Genomic DNA, 12,462 nt, shown 5'->3' with positions numbered 1-12,462 from the left:
CCATTGGTTAATAAAGAAGCTTATTTGGCCTATGGCAGGGCAGAATATAAATAGCTAGGCAGGAAAGCCAAAATGAATACAGGGAGAAAGAAGGCAGAGTCAAGGGATATGCCAGCAGCTGCCGGAGAAGCAAGATGTGAGGTAACAAACCATGAGCCTCATGGTAAAATACAGAATATAAATGGGTTAATTTAAGTTGTAAGAGACAGTTAATAATAAGCCTGAACTAATAGGCCAAAAAGTTTATAATTAATATTAAACTTCAGAGTGGTTATTCAGGAACTAGAAGGCGATAGAGAAACCTCTAGTTACAACAGACAAAAGACTGAAACTGGATCTTTATCTTATGCTATACACAAAAATCAACTCAGTGTGAACTAAAGATAAGTATAAACCCTGGAAGCATAAAGCCCCAAGAGAGAAACATAGGTGAAATATTCTTGATGCCAGTCTCAGCAATGATTTCTTGCATATGACAGCAAAAAGCAACAACCAGAGCAAAAATTGTCAAGTAGTACTACATGAAACTAAAAGTAAAGGAAATAAGAAAATGAAAAAGCAAGGTATAGAATGGGAGAAAAATTTGTACCCTATATGTATCTGGTAAGAGGTGATTGTTCAAAATATATAAGAAATTCCTACAATTTCATTGCAAGACAAACCAAATAAACTGATCTAAATATAGGAAAATGAGGTGGTGAGATGTCTCAATGGATAGCTAGCCAAGGCTGTTGACCTGAATTTATTCCCAAGACCCATATTGTAACAAAAGAGAGAACACACACACACACACACACACACACACACACGCTCTAAGTAAAATAAAATGCAGTAAAAGTATTAATGGGCAAAGGGTACAAAATGACATTGCACCAAAGATAGAATATAAATAGGCATCATTATCTGAAAAGGTGCTCAACTTTACTAATCACTGGAAAAAGCAAATCAAAACCTCAATAAGAGCCGGGCGGTGGTGGCGCACACCTTTAATCCCAGCACTCTGGAGGCAGAGGCAGGCAGATCTCTGTGAGTTCGAGACCAGCCTGGTCTACAAGAGCTAGCTCCAGGACAGGCTCTAAAGCTGCAGAGAAACCCTGTCTCGAAAAACCAAAAAAAAAAAAAAAAAAAAAAAAAAAACCTCAATAAGATACCACTTCATACCTGTTCAAGTGGCTGTTAGGCACCAAGGAGAAAAAAAAAGATGTACAAAAATTTTAATCCTGATGATTAGCATTGATGATGAGACTTTCAATAATGTAGCTGTTATGGAAAAAAGTGTGGGTGTTCAAAAACATAAAATGAGGCCATTCCTGGGCATTTATCTAAAGAACTGAAATCAAGATCTCAAATATCAGCCGGGCGATGGTGGCGCATGCCTTTAATCCCAGCACTCGGGAGGCAGAGGCAGGCGGATCTCTGTGAGTTCGAGACCAGCCTGGTCTACAAGGGCTAGTTCCAGGAAAGGCTCCAAAGCCACAGAGAAACCCTGTCTCGAAAAACAAACAAACAAAAAAACAAACAAAAAAAAAGATCTCAAATATCCACACTCCCTTGTTCACTAAGGCAGCATCCACAATAACCAAGATATGGAAGCAACCCAATTATCTACCACCAGATAAAAGAGGGACAGTGAGGTGACTCACCAGGTAAAGGAGCTTGTCCCAAGCCTAGCGACCTGAGTTTGACCTCTAGGATACACATGGTGGGAGAACTAAGTTTCACAAGTTGTCCTCTCACTTCCATACATCCTGACCTCCACACGAGAGCCTTGGCATACACTGCCACCCCCATAAAAGTATAAAAAATATTTCTTACAAAAACAGATGAATGAGAAAGAATGTGATGCATACAGTAAAATTACCTCCACCTTGAAAGTGAAGGAAATCCTGCTGTGTGCAGCACCAAAGAACCCGGAAGACATTATGCTAAGTGAAATAAGCTAGTTACAGAAGCACAGATATGATGGGAGCCCATTCATATGAAGTGTCTAAAACAGGCAACCTTACCGAAACAAAAGGCTGGCAGGTGCCTGGCAGGATCTGTGCAGATGGGGAAAGAACAGCTGTGCAATGGGTATAAAGCTCCAGTTACACAGATGAATAAGTTATGGAGAGCAGTTGAACACCATACTGAAAATTTTAGGCTAGGCCTCAAGATAACTGTTCTTATTCCTCACACAAATGGGAAGTAGGAAAAGGGTTTGAATATGTAGACATGTTATTACTTTGCTCGTTCTGATGGATTATATCCGTATTCATATGAATGTGCCCCAAACCACCAAACTGTACATAGTAAATATACAGTTTTTAAGTAAAAAAGTAATTTTACTTTAATAAAGTTTTAACAAATAGAAGTATCAAGCAAGTTTCCTTCAAAAAATCTCAATCCTCTAGTTTATTCTATAATAGTTTCTTACATATAGTGCTACAAGTATGTCCAGTGAACTGTCTGATTGACAGATGCTTTTTCACAAACATCTTTATTTTATACTAACAACTACTTGGAATTGGTATGGGCTAGAGATTTGGATTTTCTCATGAACTTCCACCATGGTTATTATAAAAATGTAGTGTTCACTCTACCACTGTAACCTACTCTTTTCTAAGCAAAATCATCTAAACAACTATAATTAATAAACTTTGTTCATTTTTTACTTGAATGGAATCTAAATCCAATCCTAAGTTATTAACATATTGACCTGCCTTTGGTCTTGAGATGATAAAAGAGAAAAAAAATGCAGATGTTCACAATCAAGAACAAATGGTATATATCTTGTTTTCCAAGTGCACAAGCTGTTTTACTGCAGCAAAATATGTGTGTATTGCACAGTGAGCCATGAAGTCACTTTGCCCTCCAATTTATACCACCTTTCATTAGCTTGTTGCCAACTCCTCTCCTCTCCTCTTTATATGTTGACTTTATTCATGCTAATTAAGCTGTAGACTCAATTCTTGTTGGTTTCTCTATACTTTCATCACTTTTTTTCTCTGTATGCTCACATCCTTACACCTTTGGAAGGGTTATTTTACTCAACTTAATAATAAATATAGTGGACTCACAGCATCATCTGGGAATGCTGCATTTCAAATGTCATATAATTAAAAATTTGGTAATTCAATTTTTCTACTCACTTATACTAAAAGCAGAGCTAAAAAGTTGACTGCCAGAAGTTTATTTTCTTTTTGTTTCCTCTCAACCTTTACCCTTTGAAGATGGGTGCATATAAAGAGAAAAGGAGAGAGATGAAGAGGAGAAAGCAGGAGTTAGATGAAATTAATAACTGCTAAAATTGAAGCAGGAGATATGGTTCTATGGGTAAAGGCACGTGCTGCCAAGCCTGATGATGTCAGTTCAATCACCAGGACTCACATGATGGAAGGAGAAAAGCAACTCTCCCAGGTTGTTCTCCACATGCATGCTACAGTATGCTCTCCCCCACACAAGCACACATACACGAATAAATATTCAATGTAATTCAAAGGAATTAATTGCTAATATATATAGCTAACAGTTCACAGGAAGCACATCTTTTGGAACAGAGAACTAAAGCTGAATCATGCAGTCTAAAGTTTAAAAACTGTAAACTAGGCTACACAGAGCCCTTCCAAGTGACAGTTACAACCTACTAGTCATTTTCAATGACACAACCATTGCATTTCTATATAGGCCAAATTGGTGTTGGGCACACTTCTTCCTACCTCTGACCTCTCTGTCTGTAACCTGTAGACATGGGCACACCGACACTGAACTCTTTTGGTACCTTCTCTTAGTCCTTTCTTTCCCTTCTGGCCTCAAACCAGATCTTATCCCCAGACTGCAAGTAGGTGGTTGGCATAATTATCTGATTCAAATAATCAGAAATGAGTCAATTTCTGTTTAAAAGGTGGCCTTTAAAGAGGAAGTTGTTGATTTTAATGAGTTTGTGTGTACTTTCTGGTTCTGAACTAAGTGGGTTTTTTTTTAATCAATTCCCAAAGGAACCCACCTCCAGAACTGAGATACGTATGTGGGCTCCTGGCCTAGTTAGAGGCACCTGAAGTACCATTATCATTGATCTGTAAGTCTGTATCAACCTTTTGCCCTTCTCCCACTTGTCCCCTAAGGTTCAAAAGATGTATCTCACAACAAAGTACAGAATTACGTGGGGAATTAAAGCTACAAGCACAGAGACCAGTGGATGGTTCAACAGCTAGAAAACCCTGCACTAAAAATAAAAGTGGTGTGATCAGAGCTGGTGATGTAGGTGAGTAATATAATAATTTGTCCAGTATGATTGAAGTCCTGGGTTTAATTCCAAGTAACAGACAAACACACACTCACATGAAAGAGAGAAAGAGAGAGAGAGAGAGAGAGAGAGAGAGAGAGAGAGAGAGAGAGAGAGAGAGAGAGAGAGAGAGCATTATATTAAGGCTGGAAGAAAACTCGTGGGTAAAAATGCTTGGGCATGTAAGCCTGATATTTGAGAGCCACTCCTGGAACACACAGTGGATTGAGATTACAGATTCTATAAAGTTATCCTCTACTTCTACGTACCTTCTTGTGGCACCACACACACACACACACACACACACACACACACACACACAAATAAATTAAATTTAAAATGTGTAAAATATGTATATTGTAGGGTGAAAAGGGCCAAGAAAAACACCCTGACCCTTACTTGGGAACAGGGATTGAAATCCTGCCAATTCCTGAGGTCCCTGAGCACAAAACTCCACCAATCACAAGCTACCCGGTGATGTAGGAGTGTTTCTATCTATCTGTTGGTTCATTGGTTAATTAATAAAGAAACTGTTTGGCCTGATAGGTCAGAACATAAGTGGGTAGAGTAGACAGAACAGAATGCTGGGAAGAAGGGAAGTGAGGCAGATGCCTCAAGCAATCGCCATGCCTCTGCTCTCTGGGACAGTCGCCATGAAGCCAGCCACCAGGTCAGACATGCTGAATCTTTCCCGGTAAGCCACCACCTCGTGGTGCTACACAGATTACTAAATATGGGTTAAAGCAAGATATGAGAATTAGCCAGTAAGAGGCTAGAGCTAATGGGCCAAGCAGTGTTTAAATGAATACAGTTTCCGTGTAATTGTTTTGGGTGTAAAGCTAGCCAGGAGCGAGGCAGCAGGAAGCGGCCCGCTGCTCCTTCTACACCCCGAAAATCTCTACCTCCCAAGGAACCCTATATAAGCTCTGTACCCTGTTCAGTATGCTGGCACCTGACCCTAGAGACAGTCACCCTCCTGGATTCTTCCTTCCCAATAAATCTCTTGAGTGAGGTTTGTTGTGCATGACATTTTCACCTGAGTGAAGCTCGGCTGCAACAACAACTTTCGCTCGAGTAGAGAGCAGAGCTGTAACATTTCCCCTAGTGAGAAGAGTTGTCTCCAGGGGACCTCAGCAGAGCTGTAACACTTTCACTGGGGAACCCTTCTGCTGCTTTCCATTAAGCAGAGCAGGACAGTAACACTTCACCTGACCTGAGCAGAGCTGTAACAACTTCGCTTAGGATACCCTCCCCTTTGGGGCAGAGCTGTGGCATTGGGGGAACCTTTCCCTGGAGGAGGGCTGTGAGCTGCTAGGCTTACAGTGATTTTGTGGTATTCCATGGCTCCTGGCTGCCAGAATGTTTTTCTATCCAAGCTGCAATGCTTACATATATAAATACACATATACTAATTTTCATTAAAATTAAAGCAACAGAAAAGTTGTAAGAACAATTAACTACCCTTTGTCTGGACTAAGTTTAACATTTGACACCTTTGTCATTCTCTACCTTTGCTTAACTATTTGAGAATAAGTGGCCTACTGCTTTAGAATAATTCTTTTGTACACCGTGAAGATGTATTGCTCCTGTTGGTTTAACAAAGATCCAACAGGCCAATAGCTAGGCAGTAAGAGGTTAGGTGGGAAAGTCAGACTGAGAGAACGCTGGGAAGAAGAATGGGGTGCCAGTCAAGCACAGAGGATGTGTAGATGTGTAGAAGATGAGGTCACAGCCATGAGTCAAGTAGCAGCACTAAATTAATAAATATGCATCAATTTAAGTTGTAAGAGCTAGTTAGTCATAAATTGGTCATAAATATCACCTCAGCTTCTTCTCACACCCCTATATTCAAAGAGTCTGGAATGTAATATTAAGTTGGGGGTGTCACCCCAGCCCTCTAACAACCCTATATCCAAGAAGTCTGTGATGAGTGGAAGCCCCTGCCCCGGGAGTCTGGAGTCCAACTCCCAGCCTGCCAAGCACTAACCCCTTCCCCGGGGAGGGTCAGGACCACTCCCACAGGCTATTTAGGCTCATGCTGGAAAAAGGAATACATTGTTTGGGTTTGCATAGGTTTTTCTCCCTGCCATGCTGTCTCAGTCCACCCAAGAGTGCTGCATTTATTAAACACAGGCATTTTAATTTGCTCTAATCTGGTTTGATTGGAGTTTCTTGTGTCGGTGAAGAAGCTTTTATTAAGATTAAACCAAACAGTAACAAGCCTAAGCTATCAGCTGAGAACTTATAATTAGTAATAAGTCTCTGTGTGGTTATTTGGGAGCTGTTGGCAGGACAGAGCAGACTGGCAGGACAGAAAAGTCTGTCGACAGCATACATCACAAACTTTTATCCATAAACACTTCAGTGTGTATTTGTTAATAAGGATACTTTCTTTCATAACACAGTACAATGATTAGAGTCAAGAAACTTAGCCTTGAGGTCGAGAGAAATGGCTCAGTAGTTAAAATAGAGTACTGTTCTTGCACAGGCCCTGAGTTCAGTTCCCAGAACCCACAATCAGGTATCCCAACACCACCTGTAACTTCGGCTATAGCGGATCTAATACCCTTTTCTGAACCCCGTGAGCATCTGCACTCACACATGCATATAAATAACCCCCCCACATACATACATATAACTAAAAGGAAAATAAATCTTTGTTTTTAAAAAAATCAATATTGAAACAATACTTTAATATACAACCCAATTCAGTTTTCAACAATTGCCCTGACAGAATTCCTTGGTAACTTGCTTTCCTAGGACCTCACACTGTCTCAGTGGCACCTCTCCGAAGACTTAAATCTAGAACCCTTCCTCAGCCTTTGTTTCACGACAATGGCATCTTTAAGTGTACAGGTTAGGGGTCAATTTCCTCGGTTTATATTTTTCTGACTTGTTTCTTTGTGACAGATTCAGAATACATATTTTTGCAGAGGGATCACCTAAGAGATGTGTCCTGGGTACCTCACATCAGGGGGCTCTTTGTGTCACTTAATTCCAATTGGTAACTTGGGTCATTTTCTCAGGAGAGTGTCTGTCAGATTTCTCCACTGTAAAGGTACCTTTGTTAATCCTTTGTAATAATTTTTAAAATCCAAAGAAACTTTGAGACTTTAAATACCCTATTCTTTAGCCAAATTTCACCCAATGACTTTAATGCCTATTGATAGTTCTTGTCTGAACCAACTACTACTAACAGTCATAAAATGGTGATTTCATAATTTCTACATACATGCTCTTCTCACTTATCCTGTCTTTATATTTACCTAAAAGTTAAGCCTGAGAACATAGGTCAGTGGTACAATATTTGCCTAGCATATGTAAAGGTCTGTGTTTCAGTTTCCTGAACAAAAAGAAAGAAAAAGAAAGAAAGAAAGAAAGAGAGAGAGAGAGAGAGAGAGAGAGAGAGAGAGAGAGAGAGAGAAAGAAAGAAAGAAAGAGAGAGAGAGGGGGGAGGGAGGGAGGGAAGGAGGGACGGAGGGACTGAGGGAGGGAGGGAGAGAGGGAGAGGGAATAGGGGTAGGGGAGGAGAGGGGAGAAGAGAAAAGGAGGAGAGGGAATAGACACTTTGGGGGGTTATCACACATACCAAGTTTCTATCTCAGCACTCTGTAGACAGATCTTTGTTAAGTATGAGCCAGCCCGTTCTACATATCAAGTTCTAAGTTATCCAGGGTTACATAGTGAGACACTATCTCAAAGCAAACAAACAAACAACCCCCCCCACACACACACACAATGTAGAGCCCAAAAGATGACAAAGGCACCTGCAGCAAGCCTGACCACTTGAGTTCAATTCCCCATGATATATAGTGGAAATCAAGAACTACCTCCCACAGCCTGTCCTCTGACAAGATAAATAAAATACGGGTTGTAATGTATTTCCAAAGTGTTCGTTTCTGATGCTCAGTTTGTCTCAGACTGGCAACGATGGGTCCCTTCAGCTGTATTCTCTCTTGCCACGTTCTACCTAATGTATCCAAGAACTCTCCTTGCTTACGCGTGTAAGTTCTTTCAAGGGCATCCTACACTTTCCCCGCCTGCCTTGGACTGAGTCATTACTCCCAACGAACTGAGCTCCTTTTAATAGAGAATGGGTACCCGGGAACCAATGTCTGGACGTATATAATATACTTCAAGATATTAAAATGTTGCTGTTACTTAGGTCACCACATGGAAGACTGGTGTGATGGTTTATAATTAGAATTCTAGCATTACCTGTGTGACGCTGGCAACTCCCTTCATTCTAGCAGCCTGCTGCATCATCTGGAAATAAATTGGACGGTTTTTAAGCGTTTACAAATTCCCAAATAGTTTGAGGAAGTATGAAAGAAGATATGAACACCTCTCTCCAGGGACACGCTCAAATAAGTAAAACTGTGCCTACATTTCAGGGGTTCCAGGCTTCGAAGCCCATGGGCAATTCCGAATTCCGGATTTAAGTCATCTCTATGGTCTCTTCAGAGCTGGCATTATTTTGTGAGTGATGGACTGCTGTGTGTAGGGATCCTCACAGACGTCAAAAAGTGGAGGAGACGTATATAGTAACGAGAAGGGGGCTAGAAAGAACACAAAGAAACGAGGCTGTGAGCAACGCGTTGCTCAGCCTCGGTGCTCCTCGGGTTCCCAGTTTAGCGCAGCAGAGTCCTGCGGGCGAGGTTTTGGCGGGAAAGGCCGCGGGCCGGCGGGGAACGCAGGGCGACCCTACAGGCAACGCGCGCGGGCGGCACGGTGCACCCTCCGCTCGGCCCACCAGGGCTCGCTCTTGCCCTTCTGCTGTGAGGCAGGCGTTTGGAACGGGGCGGAGCGGACGGCGACACCGCCCCCGGCCGCCGCGAGGCCGGAGTGGGCTGAGGAAGGCGCCGCGGCCGGAAGCACCGTGCCCGCCCGAGCAGCGCGCCGCCTCTCCCTCCCCGCCGCCGACGTCGGCGCTGCTGCCGTAGCCATGGTGACCGGTGGAGGCCCGCCCCCGCCCCCTGCCCCGGCCCCCTGACGTCGGCGCACGTCAGCGCCGGCGCGCGCCTGGCTGGGCCCTGTGGGGCGGGAGGGAAGCAGCGCCGGAGCGAGAACGGCGGCCGTCGCCCAGAGCCCAGCCGCGCCGCCCGCCGCCCTCCTGCCCGCTCCGCGCCGCTTCACGCCGGCCCGCTTGTTCGCGCTCCAGTTGCCGTGTCCTGCAGCGGGGGCCCAGCATGGTCATGGCGGATGGCCCGAGGCACTTGCAGCGCGGGCCGGTCCGGGTGGGGTTCTACGACATCGAGGGCACGCTGGGCAAGGGCAACTTCGCCGTGGTGAAGCTGGGGCGGCACCGGATCACCAAGACGGAGGTGCGGCACCACCGGGGTTCGGCGGGAGCGTGGCGTGGTTGCGCCCCGGGAGGGGGACGGCGGGCCTGGCACTGCGAGGACCGCGGGGTGCAGGTCGGGGGAGGGGGGTTGTCCCTGGGAAGCCACACAGGCTTCCGTCCCGAGTCTCCCACCCGGGGACCTGGTCTGTGGCCTCGGCTCCCAAGCCCCAAGTTCCGCGTCTTCCCGGCTTTCGGCTGGGGGTGGGGTGGGAGGGGAAGTCTCGGTGCTCCGGGGCCGCGCGGGGACCAACGTCGCCGGCGGGAGAAGGGGACCGGCAGTTCCCGGACTTGGCGGACGCGGAGCGCGGCCCCGACCAGGAGTCCCTCGCTGCTGGGCGAGGAGGGGGTGCCGCGGACCCGACCGGTGCGAACGGACCGCTCGCTGTCCGTTTTCTCTGCTTTGGGCCCGCAGGATCTCTGATTCGGTGCCTGCCTGGCTTGGTCTCTTGCCGGAGATGTATCTAATACTCCAGACAATAGAACTGGTTAAAAATGGTCATCGCGGCTCTGCATAGTCTTCTGGGGTTGTCCCTTTACCAGGTGTGCGTACTGGCTCCAAGCACGCATTCCTTAAGCCACATCAGTTTGACTACTCAGAAAGCCCTCTACTGCACCTTCACCGAGACTCCTGCATTCCCCTCCATGGTACATCCTAATGCACCGCACATATTTTCTCCGCAAGTCTCTGTTCTTACCTAGCCCACCCCCTTCCTTCCATTGCCTCAAGCTACTCTCCTCGGGGTCTCTATTTTAAGACGTGCAAATTAAATACCTTGGGGGAAAACGATCGAAACAAAAACGTTTTTTAGACTACAACCTAGTGGTTTTGACGTACTCTATATTCTGCCTTGTGATTGCCACTGGAGTTTCACCGGTTTTCAGTTTCTCTCCCCAGATTTCATCTCACCCGGGTTTTTTCCCTAGTACGTTCTTAAGAACATTCTAGCCTTTGAAGATAGAACTTTTCCCCCCCCCAGGATGACTTACATAAGGTGAAGGACATTTAAAAGCCTGAGTGTTTTCTTCGCAGTTGTACTTAGAAGTTTTGCTTCGTGTCTGTTTTCATAATAAGGAGGATATGTCTGACATGTCTTCACTTTTTGTTTTGCCTCACGGATCCCTCACACACCACCTAAATTTGACTTCTTTAGGGCATCAGTACCAAGGTCAAAAATTTTCCTTTCACAAATTTGCCAATGTTATGAACCTAGATTGTTTATGATGATAATATGAGTATGTTGACATTACCAAATTTTTGCACAGCTTAATATGATCCCGGTACTTTTTTTTTTTTTTTTTTTTTTTTTTTTTTTTTTTTTTTTGGTTTTTCGAGACAGGGTTTCTCTGTGGCTTTGGACCGGTACTTTTTTAATGAATAAAGTTGTCTCGTTCTTGTAAAGAGCTATGGTCAAATTGTTATACCTTTGCCTCTATGATAAATAAAAGGAAACATCTTAAATGGGTATCTTTATGAGTCTTTTTTCCATGACTGTCAAAAGTGGCACATTACAGAGTCTGGGAAGGTTTTGATTTTATTGTTGTGTAGTTAGATACCAAATTCAATAGTTTATACTATTTTTTCTTATTAGCGATATTTAGTGGTCAGCTGTTATTTGTCAGATAGAGTTTAGTTAAAGTGATATAAGCGAGCTGCTTAAGTGGAGCTCATGGTAACTGCCACTTTCCCTGGAGGGTCACAATTCTGGTGGCATCCCTTTCAAACTGGTATTTCTTAGGAAGCCTGCTAGGGGGCACTGTGGAGTAACACTGCCGGTGACTGCCAGGTCAGTTACATTTGTGATTGAAGACACCTGTCAGATCATGACCGAGCTTGCAAATCCTAAAGTGTGAGTGTAGTGTGTATGTGTATAAAAATAGGTGAAAAGCTAAAAGTTTAGCCTAGAGATTCCTCCTCCCTCGTGCTTTTCTGTTTTACAGTGAGAGAGTATGAGAGTTTTGTGAATTTTGTGATTGCCAGTACTAAGGCACAAAAAGGTCAAAGGAGCCAGCAGTTACTGTATGGAAAAGTCTTTGTGGATGTCATTTTGCAAAGTGGTTCTGTGAAGTTTTATAGGGAAGTTACACAAAGACTTCCTTAGTAAGAGCAAGGATTCAGTTTCTAAAGGTGTAACATTTGTTTTCAGTGAGTTTTTTTTTTTTTTGGAATAGTTGGTTGATCTTTATTTACTGAATATTTGTATCTTTGATAAATAGAACCACCATGTAAACTACAAATAAGTAGTGAAAATTTCAACTCATATTATTTTAGATTCTGATTGCTTAACATACTACATATAGTTACAGTGAGAACAGTTAATATACTTTAAAGAAAACTATTAGCAAAATATGATTATATTTACTGCTTATGGAAACTATATACTGCATTTTAAAATTGTAGGTTTATGCATTTTAGAACTTGGAGATCTTTATGTGTGATGCTGAGCCATTTAAAAAATAGGATCATTTTTAGTGTGTGTGTGTGTGTGTGTGTGTGTGTGTGTGTGTGTGTATGCGCGCGCACGCATGAGCACGAATGTGTTGGTTAAAGGACATCTTGCGAGAACTGGTTCTCTCCTTCAGCCAAGTGGGTGCTACAAATCAAACTCTGATAATCAGGGTTGGCAGCAAGTGTCTGTATTTTCTGACAATCTTGACTCCCCCAGACAAATCTTAGGACTTCGTTTAAACATTCAGGCTATGAATACTTTTATTTTTAATTGGCTCGTCTCCATCTCCTGTTCCGTATCACTCATGAAAAATAAGATATATTTTTGTAGTGCTTGGGAGAAGTCTGTTTCCCTTTTAGGAAAAAAAATAGTATACAAAAGAGGTATTAATTTTGGTCGAATCTATC

At 43.4% G+C, this 12,462-nt stretch overlaps 1 protein-coding gene across 3 annotated transcripts in view; it reads left to right on the top strand.

The window, feature by feature from the left end:
* Positions 1-9,299: 9,299 nt before the first annotated feature.
* Sik2 (salt inducible kinase 2) overlaps positions 9,300-12,462 on the top strand; it is a 97,366-nt gene continuing 94,203 nt past the window's right edge. For all 3 annotated transcript variants that reach the window (XM_038323467.1, XM_038323465.1, XM_038323466.2), the window contains exon 1: positions 9,300-9,588. In XM_038323467.1, the coding sequence (XP_038179395.1) occupies positions 9,454-9,588 (135 nt within the window). In that variant the 5' untranslated portion in view covers positions 9,300-9,453. The remainder of the gene's footprint in view (positions 9,589-12,462) is intronic.

Source organism: Arvicola amphibius, chromosome 3, assembly GCF_903992535.2.
Source record: "Arvicola amphibius chromosome 3, mArvAmp1.2, whole genome shotgun sequence".
In the NCBI taxonomy this organism is placed as follows: domain Eukaryota; kingdom Metazoa; phylum Chordata; class Mammalia; order Rodentia; family Cricetidae; genus Arvicola; species Arvicola amphibius.
The sequence above is the reverse complement of the archived record's forward strand: the minus strand, read 5'-3'. Positions and strand labels throughout refer to the sequence as shown.